Here is a 25,969-nt window from a genome sequence, read left to right as displayed (position 1 = left end):
GGATCCAGTTCCCCAACCAGGGATCAAACCTGGGCTCCCTGCATTGGGAGCAGAGTCTTAGCCACTGGACCACCAGGGAAATCCCTGAATGGGGGCTTTTAGATAGAGAGGAAGGGGGAGTGGCGTCCAAGACGTGGTGCTCTGAGGGGAAGGGGGACCCTGCATAAGCAGAAGTCAGGGTGGGGGGCTCACATATCCCCTATCCAGTAAGTGGCATCTTGGAAAGATCACCACACTGAGTCCAGAGTACCCAGGAGTTCTGATGCTGAGTCCCTGTGTGACCCCGGGCAACTCACTGTCATGATTGGACATTGGACTCTTTTTTAAAAATAGTTAAATATGCAATGTTTAAAACTGAAACCTAGACAGCATATTAAAAAGCAGAGACATTACTTTGCCAACAAAGGTCCGTCTAATCAAAGCTATGGTTTTTCCAGTGGTCATGTATGGATGTGAGAGTTGGACTGTACAGAAAGCTAAGGGCTGAAGAATTGATGCTTTTGAACTGTGGTGTTGGAGAAGACTCTTGAGTCCCTTGGATGGTAAGGAGATCCAGCCAGTCCATCCTAAAGGAAATCAGTCCTGAATATTCATTGGAAGGACTGATGCTGAAGCTGAAACTCCAATACTTTGGCCACCTGATGCGAAGAACTGACTCATTTGAAAAGACCCTGATGCTGGGAAAGATTGAGGGCAGGAGGAGAAGGGGACGACAGAGGATGAGATGGCTGGATGGCATCACCAACTCAATGAACGTGAGTCTGAGTGAACTCTGGGAGTTGGTGATGGACAGGGAGGCCTGGTGTACAGCAGTCCATGGGGTCGCAAAAAGTCGGATACGACTGAGCAACTGAACTGAATGCAATGTTTATTACTGTAATTCACAGTGTTTCAGGTATATAGCAAAGTGATTCAGTTGTATGTATATTTATTTATATGATTCAGTTGCGTGCATATATATATATATATTCTTTTTCAGATTCTTTCCCATTATAGGTTTTTACAAGATACTGATCCCTGTGCTATACAGTAGGTCGTTGTTTATTTTACATATGGCAGTGCATATCTGTTAATCCCAAATTCCTAATTGATCCCTCTCTCTTCCTTTCCACTTCAGTAATGATTAGTTTGTTTTCTATGTCTGTGAGTCTACTTCTGTTTTATAAATTAGCTCATTTGTACCATTTTTTTAATCCACATTTAAGTGATATCATATGACATCTCTTTCTCTGACTTATTTCACTTAGTATGATCGTCTCTGTCGCATCCGTGTTGCTGTAAATGGCACCATTTCATTCCTTCCGACGGTTGAGTACTACTCCGTGTAGATGTATATCATATCTTCTTTATTCATTCATCTGTCAATGTACATTTAGATCGTTTCCATGTCTTGGCTATTGTGAAACAGTGCTGTTATGAACACTGCGGTACATGTATGTTTTTTAATTAGAGTTTTTGCCTTTTCCAGGTATGTGCTTAGGAGTGGAATTGCTGGATTGTGGGGTAACTCGATAGTTTTTAAAGGGACTTCCCTCCCGTTTTCCATACCTGCTGCACCAATTTACATTCCCACCAACAGGGCTGGAGGGCTCCCTTTCTCCACACCCTCTCTGGACTTAGACTTATCAAGAACTGGACATTCTCAGCCCTCAGTGGGACACTTGGTCTGAATGACCCCCCAAAGGGGCAACAGAGAGGGCAGTGGGAGGCTTCTGAATTGTGACCCCGAGAGGCTAAGCCTCAGGAGAGCTGACTTCTAGTCCGGATCATGTCCTAGATTCGCTGGGTGCCCTTCCACCAGACACTGGGCTCGGTCTGGCAAACTTCTGCCTAGCATGATGTGCAGTGGGCAGTGGGGGAGAAGGCAGGAAGGGTGCTTAGGCGAAAAAAGCAGTGAAGAGTAAGCATGACTCCAGAACTGGAAAGACACAGGAGGTGAAACCACATATGAATTAGATTTTGACAGATTCCAAGCCAGCAGCGCCAGGAAAAGGGCTGTTGCTGCTTTTAACCAGGCTGGTAAGGGCTGCTCCCCAGGTCCAGGAGGAAAGGGCCCTGGGAGACCCGAGGAGGGAGCCGCCCAGGCGGCCAGTAGAGCCCAGCAGCGAGGTCCATCCACCTGGGCACGCCTGGCAGTGGGGGCCAGGACTCCCTGGCAACGTGCTGGGTAATTAACGGAGAGAGGGGCAAGGGAGGGGAACGACTGCTAGCCGAAGAAAGGATTTAATTAGCAACGCTTTCAGGAGAGAAAATTAAATTACAGGAAACGGTGGTGTACTCCGAGGGAACACGAAACCCCTAAACCGATTGCTCAGACCCCTGCGTGGGCCAGGGTCGCAATTCCACAGCCCGGGCTCACCCCGTGGGTGCAGGACCGCGGGGGGCTGGGTGTTACCCTGGCTGGACTGCGCTTCCGCGTCGCGTTTGGGCATCCCTGGGGCCCGCCAGGGCTCGCTGCCGTGACTCGGCTCGGCGGGAAGGGGGCGCCCGCGCCCCGCAGGCCACGGTGGCGCGCCGGAGAGGACCTGGGAGGCGATCCAAGCCTGGAGGGGCCGCATGGGGTGTCTTCTCCTCACCGGAGCCGCAAAGAGCTTCAAGGGGCAAAGCGGCGGGATCGAGGCCCAGACTCACGCTGCCAATAGTGGTCTGACTCATCTCGTCTGAAAAGTGGGGAGAACCAGCCTGATCCGGAGAAATCGGGCCAGAGAGTGCGAGGACAAGGCGGCCTCCTCCACACCCTGGCCCTTCCCCCATGCATCACCTCCTGGGAGTTTTTGGCGTCCAAGATCTTCGACCTCACTCTCTTCCCTGCCCCTCTGCATCCACAGGAGCCTGGTGTCCCTCTACCCCGCCCCACTGCACCTCCCCCCACAACCTTGCAGTATTTTTTTTTTTTCTTTCTTATAACAACAGCAACCATCCTTGAGCTCAGGCTAGATCCAGGCCTTCAGGTGAGCACTCTGCCTAGGGAAGAAAATCACTGAATAATGACCACAGCCCAGATCAGCAGAAGAGGAAACTGGAGTTCAGAGAGGCCAAGGGTGTCACCCAGGAACACACAGCTGTCAAGCGATGATGATGACGTCATACCCCACTGGCCTCTGAGTACTTGATCTGCAGGGGAGCATCGTTTTTGATCCCCAGTCCCTGGTAACAGAGCTTCTCTCCTATTGGGCACTCAATAAGGATTTGTTGAACAAATGGTGGGTTATCTCCTTGTTTGTCGGAGAGGGTGTAACAGCAGAGAGGCTGTGAGGCTGAACCGAGATGGCGTGTGTAAACACTTGGCTGTGTACCTGGACCGCTGGGAGCGTCTCCTGGAAGCTGCTGCCAGTGCCTCTCCAACTTGACAGTGTGCAGGAATCACCTGGGAACCTGCTAAAAATGCAGATTTGCAAGCAGATGGGCCTATAATTCTTCTGCACTTCTAACAAGCTCCTGGAGATGGCCATGCCCTGGATCGCACTGCACCGTGCAGGGCTAGTCCCTCTCCTTGGCCCCAAGCCCAAGCCCACAAGGGGGAGCCGCTGCAGTAATTCCCAGTTTAGTGTGCACGTCCTCTGCTGCTGCTAAGTCGCTTCAGTCGTGTCCGACTTTGTGCGACCCCATAGACAGCAGCCCACCAGGCTCCCCCGTCCCTGGGATTCTCCAACACCGGAGTGGGTTGCCATTTCCTTCTCCAATGCATCAAAGTGAAAAGTGAAAGTGAAGGCGCTCAGTCGTGTCCGACCCTCAGCGACCTCATGGACTGCAGCCCACCAGGGTCCTCCGTCCATGGGATTTTCCAGGCCAAGAGTACTGGAGTGGGGTGCCATCGCCTTCTCTGGCACGTCCTCTAAGGAACCTTAATTACTGGCAGGGGTGGGAAGGGAGGTCCTACCTCCCAGAGAATCTGACAGAATTGGTGTGGCCTGGCCATCGGGATTTTAAGGCCTTCCACTATGGCTCAGACTGTAAAGAACCTGCCTGCAGTGCAGGAGACCCAGGTTCAATCTGAGTCGGGAAGATCCCCTGGAGCTGGGAATGGCTACTCACTCCAATATTCTTGCCTGGAGAATTTCATAGACAGAGGAGCCCAGTGGGCTACAACCCATGGGGTCACAAAGAGTTGGACACGACTGAGTGACTGACACTTTCACTATGCAGCCCAGGCTAGACCCGCTGCCCTGGCGGGGCGTGTGGCAGTAATGTGAGCAAGGGGGCCTGAAGTTCGCCCAGTACACGTGTGAGGACGGAATGTGCGGAGGCTGCAAGCTGAGTCACCAGCCAGGAGGCTGGGCCAGGTGTGAGATTACAGCGATCCTGGCTAGGGTGGGGCCTCCAATCAATACCGATTCCTCAATAGCTCCCCACCCCTTGGTGAACCGCCCTAAAGAGGGGTGAGGCTGAGGACTGGGGAGCGTGCTTGCCAAGTACTCTGCGAGGTATGTGCTAAGGAGGGGAATCTGTTTTCAGGGCAGCAGAGTGTGGAAGTCTGGCAGGGAGCTGGGCTGCTTACAGCCTCTTTGGGTCTATGTGACAGGCTGTGACCCTGGACACAGGCCAGTCCAGCTGGCCCATCCTCGCCCCTTCAACTGCCTGCTTCACCTGCAGTAACGATTGTACATTTAGTTCCTTGAGCCCCCCTTCCCCCCTGCCAACTCTACACCTTATGGCACAGTAGCCTTTTGTTATGGCACAGTAATCTAACAAACTTGGAAGTGAGGCCCAGGGAGGTTGTGTAACTTGCCAGGATCATGCAGAAACCCAGGTCCAGGTCCAAAGTTGTATTTCCCTCTCACCATGATGCCTCTACTCAGGCTCTGTGTGCGCGTGCAGCTCTTCAGTCATGTCCGACTCTGTAACCCCATGAATTGCAGCACACCAGGCTCCTCCGTCCACGGGATTATCCCAGCCGGAATACTGGAGTGGGGTGCCATTTCCTCTTCCGGGGGAACTTCCCAACTCAGGGATTGAACCCTCGTCTCCTTCATGCGGATTTTTTACCCCTGGGCTACCTGGGAAGCCCCTGTCTCTTTCCTTTGGCTAAAATGCTGGTCCCAGCAGCTGATGCTGGGAAAGATTGAAGGCCGGAGGAGAAGGGCATGACAGAGGATGAGATGGCTGGATGGCATCACCGACTCAGTGGATGTGAGTTTGAGCAAGCTCTGGGAGTTGGTGATGGACAGGGAGGCCTGGCGTGCTGCAGTCCAAGGGGTCACAAAGAGTCAGACGCAATCGAGCGCCTGAACTGAACTTCCTTGCAGCTTATCCAAACTCCACCTGACGCCAAGGCTGAGCTCAAATCTCAGCTCACCTTGCATTCCTTTTGAGGCCTTGGAGAGCTCCTGCAACTCTGGTCTATAGCTGACCTGGGCACGTCACACCACCTTGCCCTGCTGCTCTCTCTGTGAGTCCCGTCTCCTGACTCAGCTGTGAGGGCTCCAAGGTCAGGGCCACGTGGGCCCTGGGCCTCAGGAAGCGTTTGGTGCTGCCAGGACTGGGCCTTGGGTGAGGCAAGAAGGTGCCTACAGTGCAAAATTTAAGCAGGTGTTCAGGCCTGGGGTCATGTGAATGCTTCTGCTGGCACCAGCTGGGGGGAGGCTGAGGAAAGCGGACGCAGGTGCTGTTGTGGGTGAGCCCTAAGGTCTGAAGGTGCCACCAAACAGGATAATCCACTTTCTAGAACTCTCTCCTAGTGTACTGGATGTTGGGAGTGAAACTTATCAACTCATATACTGTGCCTCTATCAACAGTTCTGTTCTCAATTAGCAGTTTAACATGAAGGACTCTTGCCCTAATCAAAGGATGCTAAAGCCAAAGATTATCAAAACATTAATCTTTGAAACAAAAGTAGGAGTGGGCCATATCACCTTGCCCAGGCTCACACGCCCAACTCTGGGTGTGTAAGACCTGGTGAGACACAAACCATCAAAGGAGTGATTGACTGAGGGTCTCTTCTAACCTCCCACTCCAACAGAAGCAGAGAGAATGGGATTCTCCAGGCAAGAATACTGGAGTGGATTGCCATGCCCTTCTCCAGGAGCACTTTCTTCCCTTGATTAAAAAAAATCAGTGTGAGAGACATTTACGCCCGGGTATAAGCTCTCCCACATTTCTCAGTGCCCTGCCATTAATGGGGCCAGGAGGCCAGTCCTGCCACTGCACAACGGGCAACCCTGGTAACTGAGCCGTCAGGGGCTTCAGAGTGTGACTGAGCCTGGAGAACGCCTCAAGAACACAAGCAGCACAAACTTCCAAATACATCTGTACTAGACAGACAAGCATCGGCTTGAGGCTTTAAAAAAACGTCTTTGAAGTTACCCTGGCCCACCTGGCCTCACTGACATCAGTGACCATCAGTGAAAGCACCGCGTCTGACCCAGGCCTGGGGCTGCCTTGTCCGCTACGGGTATCCTGGGCTGTTGGCTTGGGTGGTCCACCGCCCTTCCTCTGTGTGTCTTGCTTAAGTGAACCTTCAGTTGCATTTACTGAGCAGCCCAGTGACAGGTGAGCAGCCCCGAAGCCTTGCTGGAGAACAGAGGAGTCAGAATGACTCATGCTCTGTGGGGACCACCTGACCTCCAGAACCAGGCTTTCCTGCGTTTGTCGAACAGGACGCAGGGCCTACCGAAGGTGCAGTGTATTTGTGGGGGTCTTTCGGCTTCTTCTCTTCCCCTGACTCTGGGGTGACATGAGTTTGTTATCAGGGCTGAGCAGAGATGGCAATTTCAGCTCAGCTCTCTGGAGTGGTATTAGGGTTTTCCTATCAGCAGGCAGGAACACATCTGGGGTTTCTGGCCAGGACTCGGGAGCTGCCATGCTATCGGCCCCGGACGAAGGATGGGCTCCAGGCCAAGCGCTCCCATCTGCCCAGGCAGCAGCCCAAGGTTTGTGGGTGCCTCTGGAGAACAGAGGCCCTGGCCCACCTCTGTTATACAAACATTTACCAGAACTAGCGAGCAGTCTTCCAGGGCCCCTGCAATGCCTGAGATGAAGTGAGGTTTTAGGAAAAGTAAAGGCAGCTATTTTTACTCTCCTGCTCGCCAGCCACTCCAACGGCCTTGTCCCAAAACGCTCATCAACCGACCTGACTCACACGGGCTGGCCTCGGGGTCCTACTTCAGTTTTCATTCCCTTTCATCTCCTAAGAGCTTCCACCTACTCCCTGTGTTACTCTGCAGGCTTTTCTTTCTTTCTCGTCTCCTCCAGATGCTGTAAATTTGAGGCAGGACCCACACAGGCTGTTCTTTCAAGCAATTCTCTCATGTCTTGCATAACCATCCTTCAGAAAGAGATGGGAGTGCCACGTGTTGTAAGAATGGAGGAGGAATTCTGAGAGGAAAAAGCCAAAGTGCTCACAGGAGTCCAGGGATCCACAAAGCACCTCCTTCCGGGAAACCAGTTAAGAGGCTGGGTTGAGACTTGCTCTCTTCCCATTAGCTGTCAATGAGATTTTGGTAGAAGACGGTGTTAATTATTCCAAGCAAAGGACAGCCCTTCAGGGGTGGAATGCCATCACGTGAATTCCACTGCTGGGCTTCTGTGCACAGAAGCTACCTTGCTCTGTGGAGCAACTGAAAAAACACTTCAGAGACATCTTTTTTTTTTGTACTTCACCATAATCTCAGCATGTCAAGTGGACCGAATGTCTCCTCTTCTAATGAAGGAAACAGATAAAGCTGCTTCCTGCTACCTCTTTCTCTCCAGCTACTCTGCTCGTTCCGTGTCAGCCAGGCAGACCTCATCCCGTCTCTAACACCCCTCCCGGTGGGGATGAAAGGTGACACCCAGAGCCTGGGTCCAGAATAAAGTCCTGACAAAGTACCACCATATCTGCACAGTCTATGACTATTTACCATTAAAATAACTGTAAAACAACCTAAGAGGCTCCTTATAAAACATGCAGCAATATACTGTCTCAAAAGAGGCTTCCTAGCACGATGCACAGAGCGGAGTACCACACAGGTTCAGGGGAGGCAAAGGGAGTGGGCCAGAAGAAGAAGTGTTAAAGGCTGTGGGTAGAGAAATCCAGAACAAAATAAAAGAACACTGACATACTCTCTAAAACGTAAAATCCCATTAAATGTCCTTCATTTCAGAGGAAATAGCTATTTGCAGCTGACTGACTAGGAAAGGACACAATGTGATTTCAGTTCAGTCATTCTATCGTGTCCGACTCTTTGCAACCCCATGAACTGCAGCATGCCAGGCCTCCCTGTCCATCACCAACTCCCAGAGTTCACTCAAACTCACGTCCATTGAGTCGGTGATACCATCCAACCATCTCATCCTTTTGTCTTCCCCTTCTCCTCCCACCTCCAATCTTTCCCAGCATCAGGGTCTTTTTAAATGAGTCTGTTCTTCGCCCCATTATTCTCCTTTGGGGGTAATATTTCTTCATTTGAGAGCAGTCTTTTATATGCGAATGAGTGAATCCATGTGAGCTCCAACCAGGTAATCAAAATCAAAGCAGCCTGGCAAAACGCTTCTCCCAGCCACATATAATAAGTTTAGAATCTGACAGAATGCTTTAAAATCAACTAAGCACTAGGAACCTGCTTTGTGGGCACCCCAGGGTTTTCTTTAAAATTTAACAGATTACAGGCGGTCTCTGACTTAGGGTTTTCCGGCTCTACAATGGTGCAAAAGAGATGGGCCTTCTGTAGAGACCCTACTTGGAATTTTGATCTCTTCTCTGGCCGAGTGACGTGCGGTACAATCCTATGTCCTCACGGTGGGCAGCTCCCGGTCAGCCATGCCATCGCGAGGGTCAACAACAGATACACTCACCACCATTCTCAAGACAGCTGTTCTGTTCTTTCAGTGCAACAATCAACAAACTACGTGAGCTATCCAGAGTCAAAAATGCACGATACACCTAACCTTTGTTAGCCCCTATGGTGGCTCAGATGGTATAGAATCTGCCTGCAATGCCTGTGTGAGATGAGCTCGCCCAGCCGCAGGCTGATGTGTGTGTTCTGAGCACGTTTAAGGGAGGCTGGGCTAAGCTATGATGGTTCGGTATTTAGGTGGATCACATGCATTTTTGACTTAGGGTATTTTCAACTTATGATGGGTTTATCAGGATGGAACCCCACAGTAAACTGAGGAAGAGCTGTTATTGTCAGATAACATACCATCAGGCTCGCTGTAATACAGCCAGAGATCTTACACGTGGTTACAGCTGGGAAGCACCCCAGAGAGGACAACTTCCGATGCTCCATTATTCCACTGAGAGGAGGGATGCCTATCCAAAGTCAGCCGGCCAATGAGGGACAGATGGGAGAGGTGCATGCAGGGCTCTGGACCCCACCGCACCAGGCCACGCTCTGCAGTGATGCCCCAAGGGACGTGGATGAAGCGGACATGCTTGCAACAGGCTAGTGTCTCCACACGCAGGAATCACGCCAAAGGGCCAGGAGCAACGGTGAGAGTGACCCAGCTCTCCCGAGCCTCTCAGGATCCACTCTGGGCTCCCATGTCTCTGGTCTCCATCTCTTATGGGAGGCTGGTTCTCTGTTTCATGAGGGGCCACTTCCAGCCATATTTTGAAAAGTTGCTTAAAAAATTGTGTAGGATAGGAATAACGCTGTAAGAATTAAGACTATGACAGTCCTTCAGGACTTTAAATGAGGATAAGTTTCTTATTTTCCAGTGACTTAAAAAAATCCCAGGAGGGGTGTCCTGACTGGCCTCAGGACAGGGAAGACTCGACAGATTTCCCCACTGAGATTCAGTAGGTGAATTTTGAGGAGGAGCAGAGCCTCAGGAATCAACTCAGAGAAGTATGAACGAAAAGGCATGGAGAGGCACTCATTAAGGACCTCCCTGTAGTAGAAAGATCTTTACTTAATGTGGCTTTAGTTTATCCCAGTAGACAACTACAGTGGTTTTGTCATTTAAAAATTCCGTATGTGAAAGTATCGTATCAGATGGAAGAAACCATTGGACTGTATTCTCTTTTCTCCTCCCAACCTACCCAATATAAACCCTCCATGACTCTAGAGAATAATGTCAAACCACCCATTTATCTTAAGAGTGACTGCATCGCCTTTAAGTTCACACTGGTGGGAGTCTGAACAGTGAATTTCCACAAGTTCAGTGTCTAATCTCAATATCCCCAAATACCTTGAGAATATGTGTATGAAACCTTTATCAATCAAACATTTACTCTTGATTTCAGTGTTTTAAGCAGTTATAAATCCCAAAGGCCAAATAGTTTTCAAGTAAGTGACTTTTATTTTTCTCTGACGTTTCACAGTCAGTTTCTACAAAACTTCATACTTCCTCAAAAGAATTCACATTTGGTAAAGAAACCTCTACCGTAAAGAATTCATAGCTGGAAAGACACTTCAATATATGCACGAGAGTTACTGTTCTGCCAAAGGAATCAAACTCAGACAATACCATAATCAATAAAAGCAAGGAGAGTGTAATAAATTACAAATGTCACCAAACTCCATTCCCATAACCAATTAAATCAGCAGCTTTTTCTAGATGTCTTTCAACACTGCCAACACCATCTTGCCAAACCTTAAGGGTTGGTGTGAGTTAAGAACGGCTCTCAGAAAACAGCAGCTTTGCCGCAGAACTTCAGATGAGATCAGGTCACGCATCAGGAGACCGTGACTACTTACAGCCGTGTGAGACCAACGCGGGTCCTTGCGTCAACTCTGAGGTTCCTCCACTTGTCTGTCTGGCTTCTGGCCCCACACGTCTGCTAGTCTCAGTGGATGTCTCTTTGGTGGACCAGCTTCTCTAGCTGGCTTCATCTGCTTACTCCTCCACTAGGGAAAGACACCCATGCCAACAGCCTAGAGGGACTCACGGCACCAAGTTACAAGATCAGAGAGGAGCCAGGGTGGGTGCTGCTTCCCCCTGCCCCTCAGCAGCGAGCACTGCTGATGGCTTTCGGCATCTTTGCCTGACAGGAGGGAAGTGCAAACCTTCATCTAGGAAGAAGAGTCCAAGACGCGTACGGCTCCACAGGGGAGTTTTCCGATGGCGTAAATTTGGTTCTCAGCAAGTGTGTTCAGATTTTTGACTCAGTAAGACTCATGCCTGGTGCCCAGGCTGTTCTGAATGCACCTGTTTCTATGGCTTTGCTGCCAAACATATTCTGCCAAAAAGGAAGCTTCCTAGCATGGTGTGCAGAGCGGAGCTGCGGTAGCACCACACAGATGGAGGGGAGGCAAAGGGAGTGGGCCAAGAGAAAAAATATTAAAAGCAGCTGAGCCTGCTTAAGGACCTATTTGCTCCGATTTCTGAAACTCTTCCGGAAAGCACATGGCAGGTACTAATTCTGTGTTGATCAGGAGAGTCTAAGAGAGTTTACCGGGTTGTTTATTTCTAAACTGTGTTTGAGAACAAAATGCAGGCAATTCAAAGCCTTGTAATTTTAAAACTATATGAAGAGTTATGACTACATAGTAAATATGAGCATTAGCTTCTGGCCTTGCAAGAACTTCAAGACGATTTTCCTTGCAGAAAAAATGAAGTTGGTCATACAGGATTTCTTAAGATTTTCAAGAGAATGAAATTTTTTAAATGGGAGGATAAGAAGTTGGCAGCTTTACAACCTAGAAATCTGGTTTACAATGAAGCCAGAAAAGTGTGTAAAACCTGCAAGTCCTCATAATACTCTTCTACTTCACAGAACCCACTATACCTCTGGCTTCACTGCCAAAATCCGACGCATAAAAGAAACACGGAAGACTGCTCCACATCACTGTGACATCAGACAAATGAAAACTCTGGATGTGGAAAGAAAATGGGTAACAAGAATGTTTTCCAATTTTTTGTAGACTTGTATGTCATAACCTTGCAATGATTTTAATTCAAAGTTAATCAAGCTTAATATTTTCTTTCTTCTTTTGTAAAAACAAGCAGGAAAAAAAAGTGGTAGCAGAGGGCTGACTTGGATTACACAATTGGAAACCATGAAGCTGTCTTTAAGATTTTAACATATAAAACAGGTTGCATTCTTTCAAAAGGAGAGAGGAAAAAAAGGCATAAATTACTAGAATCTTCCAGCTCCTAACCAAGAGATGCTAGCCATTTCTCCTTTCTTTAGACTGCATGAGTCAAAAATGCAATTCATCAACTGTAGCTCCAGATGGTCCTAAATCCATTCTATACTTTACAAATCTGAAGTATTTCGCCTACCAGTTTAAGAAAAATCTGGCTTATGATTAAAGTGTAAGAGTTAACAGTGCTACTCTTTCTCTTTGACTTTCAAGTTTAAAAAAACAAAGCTTTTAGTGATTAAGTGCTTGCATCCGAAGAGCAATCTGTGCCAAAACATTTCAGGTTTCTGCCAAAGGGCACAGGGCCTTGTGGAAGGCAAGCACCCTCCTCTTATGTTTTCGTCTGTGACTAAGACCTTCAAGGGAAGATCCATGAAGGGTTCCTCATGTCACCTGCTCCCTGACTTGACAGGTGCTGCTCTGTGCGCTCGTCTGCGTCACTGCACCCTCAATCAGGGCTGGTGAGTGGGGTGGCGGGAGGTGACAGCTAGCAGGGCCCCGCACAATCACCTCTCACATTTTGCCCCGTGAGCCATCAAACTGCCTGCAGGCTGAGGAAGAGGGACTCAAGGGCACCCAAACCTGAGGTCCTCGCTGGAACAGAGACAAAGGTAAACTGCATAGACCACAGGTTAAGACAGCAGCCAGGTCCTGGCGTGTGGCTTCGTAAGTGAACCATTGAACAGTCTGAGTTTAAAAGGAAAAGATCTTATGTAAGCTTTGGGAAACAGGAGTAGTAACAGTAAAAGAGTTAAAAAGAAGCACTCAAGTAACAGGAGAATATGCCTTCGATGTTATATGTCTGGCTGCTCAGAGAATGCTTCCAGGTCACTGCCGGTATGACCTGACCCTGATGATAAAGACGCCTGCAGCCTGGCCCAGGCCTGAGGAGCCCTGCTCTTAGTGGCCTCTATGAACAGCCGGGTCTGCTCCTTGAGCTGGTCGAGTTCCACCTGAGTTGCCTGGTTCTGACGAATCAACTCCTTGGTTTTCAAAGTGATCTCCAGCAAACCAGATTTGTGCAGGACTACCAGGGTATTCTGAAAGCGCCTGTGCTTGCTCTGCCGCTGCTCTGGAAAGCTATCTGGGCTGCGGCAGAAGTGCTCGGCGGCCCACAGAGCGGAGCTGTAACTGGCCGCCGGCGGGGACAGCGGGGAGCTGCTCTCCACCCCGTGCAGGGTACTGTCAGACGCACAGACGGGGCTGGCGGGGGAGGCAAAGGTCAGGCTGGGAGCTTTAGCCACATGGCTGCTGGACACTGGCTGCAGAGTCTGTGGACTGCCACCTGCCACCAGGGAGGGCACGCCCTGCAGAGCCGAGTCCTCGGCAAGCTTGGTGCTGGGGGGCGCGGGGGTCGGGGGCTGGGGTGGGCCAGCACCGGTCTTGGTTGGCTCGCGAGCAGACAGGCCGGAGCCGAGTCTCTCAGTACAGACCTTCTTCTGCATGCCGCCTTCTCGTTCTTCTGCACTGTGGGCAGGGCCCCTTTTGCCAGGGTGAGGAGCTATTTTGGTGTAAGAATTGAGAATGGGCAAGTAGTTCCTGGAGTCCGACTTTTTCTCACCAGCGTGACCCGGGCTGACAGGAGACGGGACAGGCGGATGAAGGAATAAGAGTTGTGGCTGGGCAGAGATCACTTCAAAGGAGGGCTGGACAGTCCACGACTGGAGCTGGGAAGAGCTGCTGCCCTGCAGACAAAGGGAAAGAGTGGCAAACTGCTTGTTACCCGAGGCTGTCCATGGGGCAAAGCACATACTCAGATGGAAGGACAGAGCTTCCCACACACGGGGTAGCCCTTCTTGATAAGACGAGATGAAAGTGGCTTCAATATTCACTTGAGTCTGACAGCGCAGATTTTCTCTCTTAAGGGAAAACTGGAGGAAATGGCTATCTTTAATTCAAGTGCTGTCACTCAAGAAAAAGAAAAGCGTAGGTACGTGGAGTAATGACGTAGTCAAGGCCACAACTGAGGCAGTAAAAGTATGGACAGTACGATTTGCTGGCGTAAATTAAAACGTGCTTGTCTCAATACCATAAATGTGACTTTACACCAAAGTAAGGTCTTCCTTTAGTTACTTGTGGAATTTCTTTTACTTGAAATCAACTTTTGATTAAAAAGTTACATATTTTTTTTAAAAAGTTACCTATTGTCAGGAGTCCACAGGTCTGCTTTTATGGCAATGACCCTCAACAACCACAAAGCTCTGCAAGGCAGTAACAGCCACCACCTGCGGGGCTTCCACACTGGGTGTGATTTCACATGGCTGTCTCAGTATTCTCCTGTCTTTGGGCCTGGCTGGAAGCACAGCTCTCCTCACTGAAATGAGGAGATTTGAGAATAAAGTCATAAACACCTGAGGCCAGGCAGAGAGAGCCCTGACAGAGGCTCTCCCCCTTGGTGGAGTCACGTGATTTATCTGCAGAAAGTGATGCTCCCACGTGGGCACCTGATTTGCATACATTTCAGATCCTTAGGTACCTGGTTAGGAACTCTTAGCCAAGTTCAACTACAGTGCATCTCCTGTGCAAAGGGTGGGATGACCTGGAAAGTCCATTCTGGAGTCCTCCTGGTGTTCAAGTATACTGAGAGGTGCTGCAATAACAAGCAAGCAATGCTGGGCCTAGCAACCACGCTCCCCCAGCAGAGGAGACACAGAAATCAGGAGTCTTTCAAAGAAGAGATCAGCCCAGTGCAGCTCAGCCACAAGCAAAACTTCAGGCTGTCCCCTTGGTCAATCACACCACAGGGATTGACCTCCAAGGCAAACAGACCCAGAAAATACCCAGTTCATTGCTTTCCCAAGATTACTCTTTCTAGTGCTGCTGTTATGCCCACTGACTTAGTCTGTTTGTACCAATTATTAGATTTGTACAAGGATACCACTCTTGTTGAAATCATCTAAGGGAATACCAGACAAGATTTTAGACCTGCACAGGATCTCAGGATCATTTCACATAAAGCCTCATGTTAAAGATGAGGAAACTGAAGTCCACAGTGATGAAATAATTTGTCTATAAGAAGACATAGTCTGGTGACAGAACTGGAATCAGACTCACAAGAGAAAAATACCTAAAACCAAGCAGCAATAATTAAGACATTATATAATAAGCAAAGATTTTTAAAATTTGAAATGTGCTGGAATTCTAGCATATGTGAAAACACAAAACTCCTAGACCGCTCCATCAGGTCAGTCTGCCCCCAAGCCTCCTGTCTCCTGATCAAGCCTTCCCAGTGGGTCTTTATCCTGAAGACGACGGCTCTGCTGGGCCCGCCTCCTCACCAGCAACTGCGGGCTGTTCTCTGCCTTCCGGAGCTACAACACCCACAACAAAAAACACAGACGCCTAAGAAAGAGCGACAAGGGGGCCGGAGAGGAAGGCAGAGAGGAAAGAGCAGGAGACAGGAGTTCTGAGGAGCACTGGTGGGGCCTGAACAACCTCATTTGGGCTCCATTTCATGTCTTTATTCAAATCTCCTCGTTTCAGAGAGGAGAGCCGTGCTTCCAGCTGACATATGATTTGTCAAAGCAAATACCTTCAAATTCTTTTTCCAAACTCACCAGGTTGCCTTGTTGAAAATCAGTTTGAGTTGCTCAGCGATAACTAGGTAAGAGTTAAGACATTAGGGTTTCCTATCAGGCTACAGCCATGTTCTTCCACCTAAGGTGGGAAGGTCACCTACACACAGCCAGATTGCAAACTTCACTAGCTTCAAGCAGCCTCATTAACAGAACCACGAGAGGACTAGTCTGTTTCAGAGAAAAGCAGGATAAGGTTACATGTTCTTTAATTAAGTTCATGCGACTGAGTTCTCTGACTCAAACACTGGAGCTAAGCTTAGATTTTTCATCTAAATCTTTTCTTTCGTATCTAGATAATAACCACATAATTTGCATAGTTATATAATAAAACCTGAAACAAGGTACTATTCAATTCTATGGCAATGCTGTGTGGGGTCTGCTGGTAAAGTCATACCTATACCAAAGAGTTGCTTTTTCGCTAATAACATAGCTCTGGCTGATTACTAAGAAAATGCTCAGAATATAACATGAGAAACAGGGAAATTGCCTCTACTTCTTAAATACTTCTCAAAGTCCCCAGGGAAATTCAAATTAAAAGAGCCTTTTGCTTCAACCCTAAACTCTGTTATATCTTAGATGTACTGTGGAATAATAGAACATTTCTGCTTGGTTCCTTTAAACATGACTAAGGTATTCCAGACACCTTTGGACAAATGAGGGGTGCAGTCTTACTGTCTGGAAAATGAGAATACACGTCCTGCCTCTTGTATTCCTCTCTTCAGTCCAGGTCAGTAGCTAAAAGGCCACGCCCTCTTCCCAGGAGCACAGCACTTGTTGGTGTGGTTTCTGGTGGTCTGCTTCTCACATCCCTCCTTGGCGCAAAGAAACTCTGTGCACAGGAAGCTCAGAAACTCGAGTGTGCAAAGAAGTGACGAGCGCGCGGTCCTCCTCACCTGTTTGACCAGCACATTCTTCATGACCACCATGGGGGACAGTGTTGGGAAGGCTCCGCTCGCGGGCTTGGAGCTTGGCCTTGGCTTGTCCTCTCGGCTCCAGCCTAAGGCGCTCAGCATGTCCTCGGACTCCATCTGCTCGGCCGAGCTCAGGCATTCTGAGCTCCCATCTGCTGGGCAGAGAAACAGTCAGTTCACTCAGGCTCCCAGCCAGTCCTCCTGGGGAGCCACAGACCCCCTGAAAGCAAATGGAACATTTGTGATCCGTGCTTTTGAGAATTCTTCCAGCATGTCTATCTTTCATGGGATTCTCAATGGGATGCATAATTATCCCTCCTACCCCAAGAGATTAAGGATCACTGCCCTAGGACAGCAGACTCCATTCTAACTCTCTTATAGACAAAAGCCAGCATCAATTAGGGTTCATGTAAAAGTAATCATCGCCAATCTACAGAAGTGGGTAAAGGCTTCAAAGTTAGCTCATTACTTTTAAGAATCTGTGGTTGAAAAGGGAGAGGAGTGTGCATGGAACCTGAGAAAAGATGAAGATCTTTAGTGGCTCTGGGCACCACATGATGTAGTAATAACCAAAACAAATAACAATAAAACCCCAAGACTTACCACTTTGCTGAAACTAAAATAGATGCCTCCTAAGTTCCCTAACTGTAAAAGTCTGGATAAGTTCATCAAGCGGAGGCTCAGGATGTCTGTCTTTGTTTTCCTCCTCCACCCAGTTAAGCACCTCCTTTGTTAGTGTCCTAAATGCATGCTGAGTGTGCCTACTGGGGATCCTGTACAACGGGTGATGGAAAGATTCTCTCCACGGCCAAGAAAAGAAGGTTGCTCTACGTGACATCCATAAAGAAAGGACTTAATTAGTTCCTTGCTGGAGTAAACCAAGAGACTGCAAGTAAGGAGGCTGGGAATACCCTAGATGCTCGTCAAAAATCTCAGTGTCGTCTGGATGAGGCAAGACTGGAATGTGACTATAATTTAGAAGACTGCAACTGTCAACACTTGCTTTAATCAGATTCTCCAGAGATGCTTTTCAGAAATTATGGGTCTTGGGGTCTTCCCCTCAATCTATGGAATTGATTTATCTGGGGTCCAGGCACACGTATTTTCACAAAGCACCACAAGTAATCCAGATGTGCACCTTTAGTTAAGGACTACTGGGCTGGAAACAAAGAACTTCAGGAGAAAAGTACGTACCCAGTACATGTATCTTGTTTTCTATGCAAATACCATTCTGCATGAAAAGGAAACCCGGGCTCCTTGGAGAAATGGCTGATGTCTTTGGCAGGGAAGCCTAGACATCTTACTGTCTAGGCTAGAAAGCAAGGAAGCGCTCAAACACAAATGCGAGACACGTCCAAGACACAGGTGCCATCTAGAAGGGACCCCCACTGACCCAATGTGGGACAACCTGGTATCAGAAAGAATACTGATAATGGGTTGACAAACCAAATCAGAAAAGAATTCCGTGAATCCCCAGTGATGCTCAAAAAAGGGGGCAGAGAAGTGTTTCCTTAAAGAAGATCAACAGCTAATAAAATGTAAAGGAATGATACAGAATTAGATCACCATTTTTCAAACCACAAATTTAATAACTGGTTCAGGTAAGCATCATCAATGGATGCAAAAACCAGGGTCAAGAGGCTGTTGGCAAAGAGTCACACAATTGTTGAGAGTCACACAATCTCAAAGTATCATCCCACAAACTGCTTATTAACTACAAAGAGAAAGGAATACTTTCATAATAAAGAAATCAGGTCTACAATTACTCCCTTAATCAGAGCATCACCAAGAATAAGACAAACCTAGGAGTCACCTCATGTGTTGCAATGAGGATATAACATCAAAAATTTAGTTTTCTATTTAAAAAATGTTTATTCTGTTTCTAATACTGGGGAAGCTACCAGAGAACTGCAGTGTGAAACATCCTACAAAACAACAGGCCTAATCATTTAATGATGCTGATTTCATGAAAAAAAGAAAGGAAAGAAAAGGGAAGACAAGGGAACTGTTCTAGACTAACGAAGATCGAAAAGACAGGACAATGAAATGAAATGCACAACCTTCAACTGAGTTCTGTGCCCAAAACAAGCAAATATACAAAAAAGACTAACAGTTATAAAGGACACTACTGAGACAATGCGAAAAACCTAAATATGGACTCAGCTAATTCATAACTGCCAATTACACATCCCAAGGTAACTGAAAGGATAACTCCAGCAGCGATGACACCACTGGCACCTGGCCAGAAGTGGCTGGAGGCCTTCACTAGGACCACCTTCTGGGGCACATGAGTCTGAGTATTTTTAAGACTGCCTTATGTCGGAACAGCACAAAACTTCTTAAAGCACTGCTGCATTGAGAACAGGAAACTTGCAGAAAAACTACCCAGACTGCGCAACATGCTACAAAACAGGCGGCCTGATGGAGCTGAGGTTGTTAGAGGAAGTACCAAAACGGCCGCAGTATTGAGAACAACAGGGGGTGGGGTTACGGTCAATATTTATTTTCTTCTCTGCATGTAGCTAAACTTCTAAGCTTCTACAACGAGCACATATTACCTTTATGATATATAAAAAACAAAAAACAAATATGATATTAAGACAGAGAGAAAAAAAAAAGACACTAGGCCTGCAAAGTTTCCCAAACCTGTTTGATCACAGGCATCACCAGAGACACTTGTAAAAATAGGAAACCCACACTCCAGGCCCTCCCCGCAGACCCTCCATGTCACAATCTCCAGGAGAGGGGCCTGGTGTTTTTTAACAAATCCATCAGACGAGCCTTATGATGAGGTGAGCTTGGGAAACAATGCGAAAAGATTGAGAAGAAAAACCCAAAGAGCTATATGCTGGCCCTAACTTTCCTGAACTGCCCTTATTCTAATCCCTGACGCGGTGCTCTGCTCCTCTCTGAGCAACAATCTACTGGTAACCTGGCTTCCCCTGCGGCTTGACCTACAGAGAGAAAATTTACCAGTCTAAGGGTGAGAGAGTTCAGGGTTCCTAAGAGCTGCATTTCTCACTATAAATTCATAAATCGACAAGATGGACTGATTAGTCCTGTGGGCTGGAAAACAGAAATCTTCCTCCAGGAGAGGGTTCTGCTCTCGGGATGTTGGCCCAGGCCAAATCCCCTGGCATCACCCCTCTGCATCCCCTGGGCCAAAAATGTTGCCACTCAAGCCGTATTTAAGCCACTACTCTCAGACCTGGAGATTAAAAAAAAGCCTCAGCACAAAATTACAAGATTTACTGGGTATGCAGCTAGTTCTTCCAGAAAAACTAGGAAGAAAAAGTGTCCTGCTTTCTCGTCTCTAATAGGTCCTCAGGTCTGGAATGGGGCCAGGAGACTCACAGACCAAGCACAAAGAGCAAACACTGGCAGGGATGAGCTGTCAGGAGGAAACGTTTTTAAACTTAACAAAATACTTTCTTAGAAAAAAGATATCTTAACAAATTATATACTACCTTTGTTAAATTTGTTATATGTGGTGACAACATGCAGTTTTTTTCCAATGTGATTATTGGAATGCAGGGTAACTGCAATGTAACTATTCCTGTGAGAAAGGAGGCAAGACAACAGAATTATGAGTATTTTATATCTTTTCTCCCATAACCACTTGCCACAGTGGGAAACGTGTAAGATTTGAAGTTGAGAGTCTGAGCTGAAAAAAGACGTCAAACCGTTCCTTCAGAACTAACCCCACTGTGACTCTGATGAATACCCTGCCATGTGGCAACAGAACTACCATTTTAAGAGACCAGAGAGCCATTCATTTCTCCTGTGGGTGAAATCTTCCCATCCTTATCACACAAATGAGTTTTACGGAGGACATTTTTCAGGTAAATCATTCACTACAGTGTAGAAAGGATAAGGTAATTTTAACCTGAAAATCCAGAGTCCTTATCTGACTCAGCGGCTGCCAGGCCGAGCTGACGAGCCGCCTTTTTCATCTCTGAGCCCTTGCTTGGTTTGGCTGACAGCCTTCGAGAGCCCTCTCTGGACGGGTTCTTCCTCTCCATGTTTTACTGGGCAGCGAGGGGACTCATCAGTACTCTTTTCATCTGGACGGCCCTGTGAAAAAACAACAGTTACGTAAGAAGTCACTGCCTGGAGAGCTGGGACAGGTGAGCAAGCTGTGAGTAAAGTCGGGGCAAAGGACACGGGCCTCACCCACGTTCTCTGCAGGCACTTTCTCAGAGGTCTCAGCTGACAAAGGCTACACGTTTACTCAGCAGGAGAATGGTTTCCACCCAAAGGCAGGCTCACTGTCCTCTCCCTGCCCTCTAATTCCATTACAAATGCAAAGCACACAGACCATTCAGTGGAAGCTTTGTAAACTGCTAACAAAGGCACATTTGATTAGCTCTCTGGAATGCTCCCTGAGGGAGAAGAGAGGAGAGGGGATGCCCATCTCGGACCAGGCCTGCTTCCCAGGATACCTCCGCAGGCCCGAGACTTTCTGCCACCTCCCAGAGTGTAGTTTCTCAGATTAACCTTTCAGTTCTTTAGAGGTAGTGAACAGAGAAAAAAACAACTCCTTATATATGCATGCCACATTCTGGCTTAGAAAGTGCGTCTATGCACACGGAAGACCAGATACACAGTGCTTTGATCCACAAACGCCCGTAACATTATTGATGTTAAGATTATCTCATTTGAGCCTCAAAACGTCCTTCTCAGTTGTTATCCCATTTTACAGAAGAGGGAGTTGAGGCTCAGATAAGTTATATTCAGTCATTTTAAAATATTTCCTGAGCGCCTGTTGTGAACTAGGCATGGTGCTAGGAACGGGGGGTACAGAGTGAATCGAATAGACCTGGTTCCCCTCTTTCTGGAGAGACGCCTAGATTTGATCCAGTGACACACAGCTAGTTCAAAGCAGATCCAGAAATAGGTTAACAGCGCAAACTGTGAGACCAATGAGCCCTTCAAGATATTTTAACAGGGCCCTCTGAACAGCCAGGGCTTCCATGGTGGCTCAGATGCTAAAGAATCTGCCTCCAATGCAGGAGACCTAGGTTTGATCCCCAGGTCGGGAAGATCCCCTGGAGAAGGGAATGGCAACCCACACCAGTATTCTGGCCTGGAGAATTTCAGGGACAGAGGAGCCTGGTGGGTTACAGACCACGGGGTCGCAAAGAGTCGGACACACGCCTGAGCTTAACACTTTCACTTTCTTTTCTGAACAGCCAAGGGATGGCAGCTGGAGAGGCGGCACAGTAAGAACACAGGATACTGCAGGGATAAAGAGAACAGCGGACCAACAGGTGAAACAACAACAACGCAACTGGTAAGTGCTCCAGTCTGAACGTCTGTGTCCCCCAAAAATTCATATATGGAATCTTAATCCCCCAAGATGATGGTATTAGGAGGTGGGGCTTAGGTCACAAGGGCTTCACCTCATGGGATGAGTGCCTTAGGCTCCAGAGAGGTCCCCAGGCCCTTGCACCACAGTCAGTGAGAAGTCTGTGACCCAAAAGAGGGCTGTCCCTGGACCATGCCGGCACCCTAAGCTTGGACTTTCAGCTTCCAGAACTGGGAAAAATAAACTTCTGTGGTTTATAAGCCACGTGGTCTGTGGTGTCTTGTCATGACAGCCCAAATGGACGAGGTGGTACGTTTAAGCTACAGCTGGTGGCATTCTTATTCATGATTCATTTTCAACTCCATCCGTTCGTCCTTCTGAGTAGAGAGAAACATGGGCCCCCTGTGAGACAGCTGCATATCTAAAAACACCCTCAAAATGCCGAGTGTGAACGTTTCTGCTAATACAGGATCTAGTGAAGAACATCAACCACTCCAGAAGCAGAGGAGGGATTGGAAATAAAATTAAATAGAAGCCAAGGATGCTTACAGGCATCCTTGAACAGCTCTCTTGCTCTTTTGCATACAGTAGAAGTGGACTAATGCATGCATGCTGATCAGAACGAGCCTGAATTAAATACAATTCCCAATAAAAATTAGTCTGTACCGTATCTAACTCATTCAAGGCCAGCGGCTTCCCCACTCAGTCCGCTCCATGCTGAGCACTCTTTGATGGAGCACATTTAGTCCCACGTGCGTGAAAGCACCTGTCACACCTCTCATTAAAAAAAAAAGACAGCGCTAAGTCGTGTCCGACTCTTGTGACCCCATGGACTGTAGCCCACCAGGCTCCTCTGTCCATGGGATTCTTCAGGCAAGAATACTGGAGTGGGTTTCCATTTCCTTCTCCAGGACTTCTTCCCAACCCAGGGATCGAACCCAGGTCTCCCAGGCCCTGTCACACCTCTCATGGCACTATGCAAAAGCATGTCTCTCCACTGGACAGTGAGGAAGTCTGACAGCACGGACAAGTCAGTTTAAAAAGCAAAATAAAATGCAAAACTGTTCTCTAATTAAATATGGGTCCTTTTGTATGAAACCCAACAAGTGTATACTGCTGTCTGAAACTGAACAGAGGGCTTCTTCAAAAACAGCAGCAGCTCTCCCTGGTGGATGGGCCATCAGACTAAATTCAAGCCTGACCCTGCTACTGATTTAGATTGGGAAGGTAGCTTATGGCTATTGCAACTAATTCAGAACGTGACGAAGTTTCACATTATCTTATGAAATGGATTATTTTACAGGCATTTGAGATAAAGCATCCCAACTTCTTCCACAATCCTTGCAACAAGACAAGGAACAAGGTCTTGCTACTGTTATTAAGCTGCAGTCAATGAACAGAAAATACACAGGAATTTATCCCGCTCATCTGAGAATTTTCAGGACAATACTGATTGTGGGGTCAAAATGCTAAAATGTGGACGTTAAAAGGAGAACAGATGTAAAAATTTTAGATTCTGGGGAATTGGTGGCAATTGGAAATAGAGACTGCATAATCTACTTCAGAATAAGAAAGTGACTGCTTTCGATGTGGAAGTGCTAAAAATATGAAAGCCTCTGTCCTAAGTAAAATTCTCTTTCAGCAATCTCAGTGTCCCGGAGAAGTTCAAGTGGGCATCAGAACAAAGGGCTACATGCCATCCGACCTTTCCTCTGAGAGACGTGCTTCCCTCCTGGGAGTGGCGCTGAAGATGCCAGTTAGCCAGTGAACAACAGACCCATTCATACACAGCACAGACGAGGCCCCCGACCAGAGAGAGGCAGAGTGATGGCATTTACCACTGGTGGCCACGATGGTGGCAAAGTCCGAGAATTTTAAGAAGATTATGTTCCGGGTCGTTATCATTTTACAATAAAGTCAGACACTCATAAGCTGACCAGGCGTTGAAGATGGGTTACCAAGCTCATACCCACTGTGCCATCTCTGACTCCTGGCACAGACTGGAAACCACGACAACTGTCTTACACACATCTCAGATCCATGAGCCTAACTCTGCATTAGAAGGACTCCGAGCTAAGCTTGAATTGACCTGAAAAAGGCCTCTTATAAGTGCACATGTAACACACGGTCCAAAAGGTTCCCAGAGAGAGCAGTATACACTAAAACTCCCAACAGAAAGTGAACCAATATATCTAGAGGTTTACATCCATAGGTGTAAGATAAAAAATTCTAACAAGCGTGGCACGGCACTTGGTTCTCCTATTTATGCACTTCTTACATTAGACTTTAATTATCTGTTCATCTCTTCAGCCTCAAGGGTTGACTTCATCTCTGCAACCTCAGCCCCTAACAATTCATGTGTGAGGTATACTCAGAACAATAAATTCCAACAAACCTTCTGTCCAGCCAAGTCTCAGGACAGCTCTAACAGCTTAGCTGTCACCAAAACACCTGAACGGCTTGAAGGTCAGGAGTCTGCATTTCCTGGTCACCTCAAACACCATGGTCACCTCAAGATTTAATGTCTAGGTCTGGTCTCTTGCAGGAAACAGGTATTTCATCCACGCCTCATTTTAAGCCACCCCTCATTTTGCCTTTAAATCCAGCAGCCAAACTAAAGGTTGGTCTAATCCACAATCTCTATGGAGATTCAGGCTTCTGATAAAAAGGAGGCCCAAGGTACACAAGGGAAGGATCTGAAAAGCTGCTTGCAGATCCCTCTGTAATAGACAACTTGGCAACTTTCCTGAGAGCTCAAGTTCCCTTTAAAATGTGTCACGTGTATAACAGGCGTGCACAGACAGAGGTGTGCGGTGAAAGCCCAAGCAGAGGCTTAAATACAATAAAGATACACCGCCAGAGAAAATTAAGACTTTACCACCCAGAAAGCCATGAGTAATCCCAGTTGGAATTATAAATGCATTACTAGGTTTTTCTCTGAAGTCATTTTCTCTTGGTCTGCATTTTCAGAGATACCAATCTGGGGGGATGTCTGTGGATTTTAACAAAGGAGAAAAAAAAAACCACCAGCCAACCGTCTACCTACATCGCCAATACTCCTCTTCCCTTTCACAAACATTTGCATGCTTCGATTTGGCTGTAAATTCTGGTCAAAGGTCCCGAACCCGGATTCCATACAAATGTCCTCAGGTATGTATGGCTTACTCATTTTGCTCTTTCAAAGATTAGATGAGACTAGAGAACTTCCTCAAAACCCCCTGCCTGGAGAAGAGTTCGCAGTGAACAGTGCGCACCGCCCCTCCCCATTCGCACCAGCCCACGATACATCTGCGCCAGACAGCAGGAGCGCCCTCCAGGCACCCACCAGCCTGCCGGCTCAGCAGGGCAGAACTGGGCAGACCCTTGGACTGTGCTGTGACTGGCATGCCACCAGCCTGCCAGGGCAAACGCCCAGGCCATGCAAGTACTGCCAGGACTTGGGCAATCACAGGGAGCCTGGCTGCGGCCCGGTGCCCTGGGGCCTGGATGGATCGGAGGTCCCCTGAACCCACCCACTGGCAACCACTCACTCCGTACCTGGCACTGGCCACCTTCTCGGCCACCTCCCCGCCCCCTGGCACCACGCCTGGCACAAGCTGGTCACCCGGGGGGCGGAAAGTACCAGCAAAGTGGGTGACAGCGAGTCTCTGGAAAAAGCACACCTGTGCCCCGGGTCCAGATTGGGCGCTACCCACCCCGCGCCCCTACCCCACAACCCCAAACCGGGGCGGGGGGGCGCGGGCAGGACCCTCACAGGGTTACCAGCGCTACTTGGTCCCCACACACAAACCCCTCCTCACCCGTGACCTCCTCTCCCACGCGGTCCTAACCCTCGCAACAAAACCAACCGACTAAACGGGGCAGGGAGCATCACCCCCTGCTCCAATCACCCCCAGCTCCCAGCATCTGGCCCTCGGCACCCCGAAAGTGCCCGCTCTCCGTCTTGCCTGTTCCCTCCTCCTCTCCCTGGCGCCCGCTTCCTCTCCGCCGGCTCCTCGCCCAAACCCCTTTCCCCTACCCCCGCAGCCCTCCGTCGCTCACCTAGGACCGGGGTCGCAGCTCCACAAGCGGACGACCCGCGGGTACGGCGGCGCATGCGCGAGCCCGGCCTCGCGGCTCCATGACAACCTCGTCGTCGTCGTCGTCGCGTCTCAAACGATCCCC

General features: G+C 48.3%; 1 protein-coding gene across 1 annotated transcript; it reads right to left on the bottom strand.

Moving 5' to 3' along the window:
* Positions 1-10,201: 10,201 nt before the first annotated feature.
* Positions 10,202-25,892, bottom strand: CIPC (CLOCK interacting pacemaker). Its single transcript, NM_001075242.1, has 4 exons — positions 25,847-25,892; positions 20,384-20,571; positions 16,480-16,649; positions 10,202-13,693 (listed from the first exon to the last, which is right to left on the bottom strand). Exons 2-4 carry the CDS (start codon positions 20,517-20,519, stop codon positions 12,803-12,805), a joined length of 1,197 nt encoding a protein of 398 aa, NP_001068710.1. The 5' UTR covers positions 20,520-20,571; positions 25,847-25,892; the 3' UTR covers positions 10,202-12,802.
* Positions 25,893-25,969: the final 77 nt, after the last annotated feature.

This window comes from Bos taurus, chromosome 10, assembly GCF_002263795.3.
Source record: "Bos taurus isolate L1 Dominette 01449 registration number 42190680 breed Hereford chromosome 10, ARS-UCD2.0, whole genome shotgun sequence".
NCBI lineage: Eukaryota > Metazoa > Chordata > Mammalia > Artiodactyla > Bovidae > Bos > Bos taurus.
The sequence above is the reverse complement of the archived record's forward strand: the minus strand, read 5'-3'. Positions and strand labels throughout refer to the sequence as shown.

Coding starts and splice junctions, on each gene's coding strand:
- CIPC (NM_001075242.1), bottom strand. CDS start 20,519: ATGGAGAGGAAGAACCCGTCCAGAGAGGGCTCTCGAAGGCTGTCAGCC. Junction 16,650..20,383: donor TAAGGACTCTGGATTTTCAG/GTTAAAATTACC, acceptor TCTGCCCAGCAG/ATGGGAGCTCAGAATGCCTG. Junction 13,694..16,479: donor AGAATGTGCTGGTCAAACAG/GTGAGGAGGACC, acceptor CTTTGTCTGCAG/GGCAGCAGCTCTTCCCAGCT.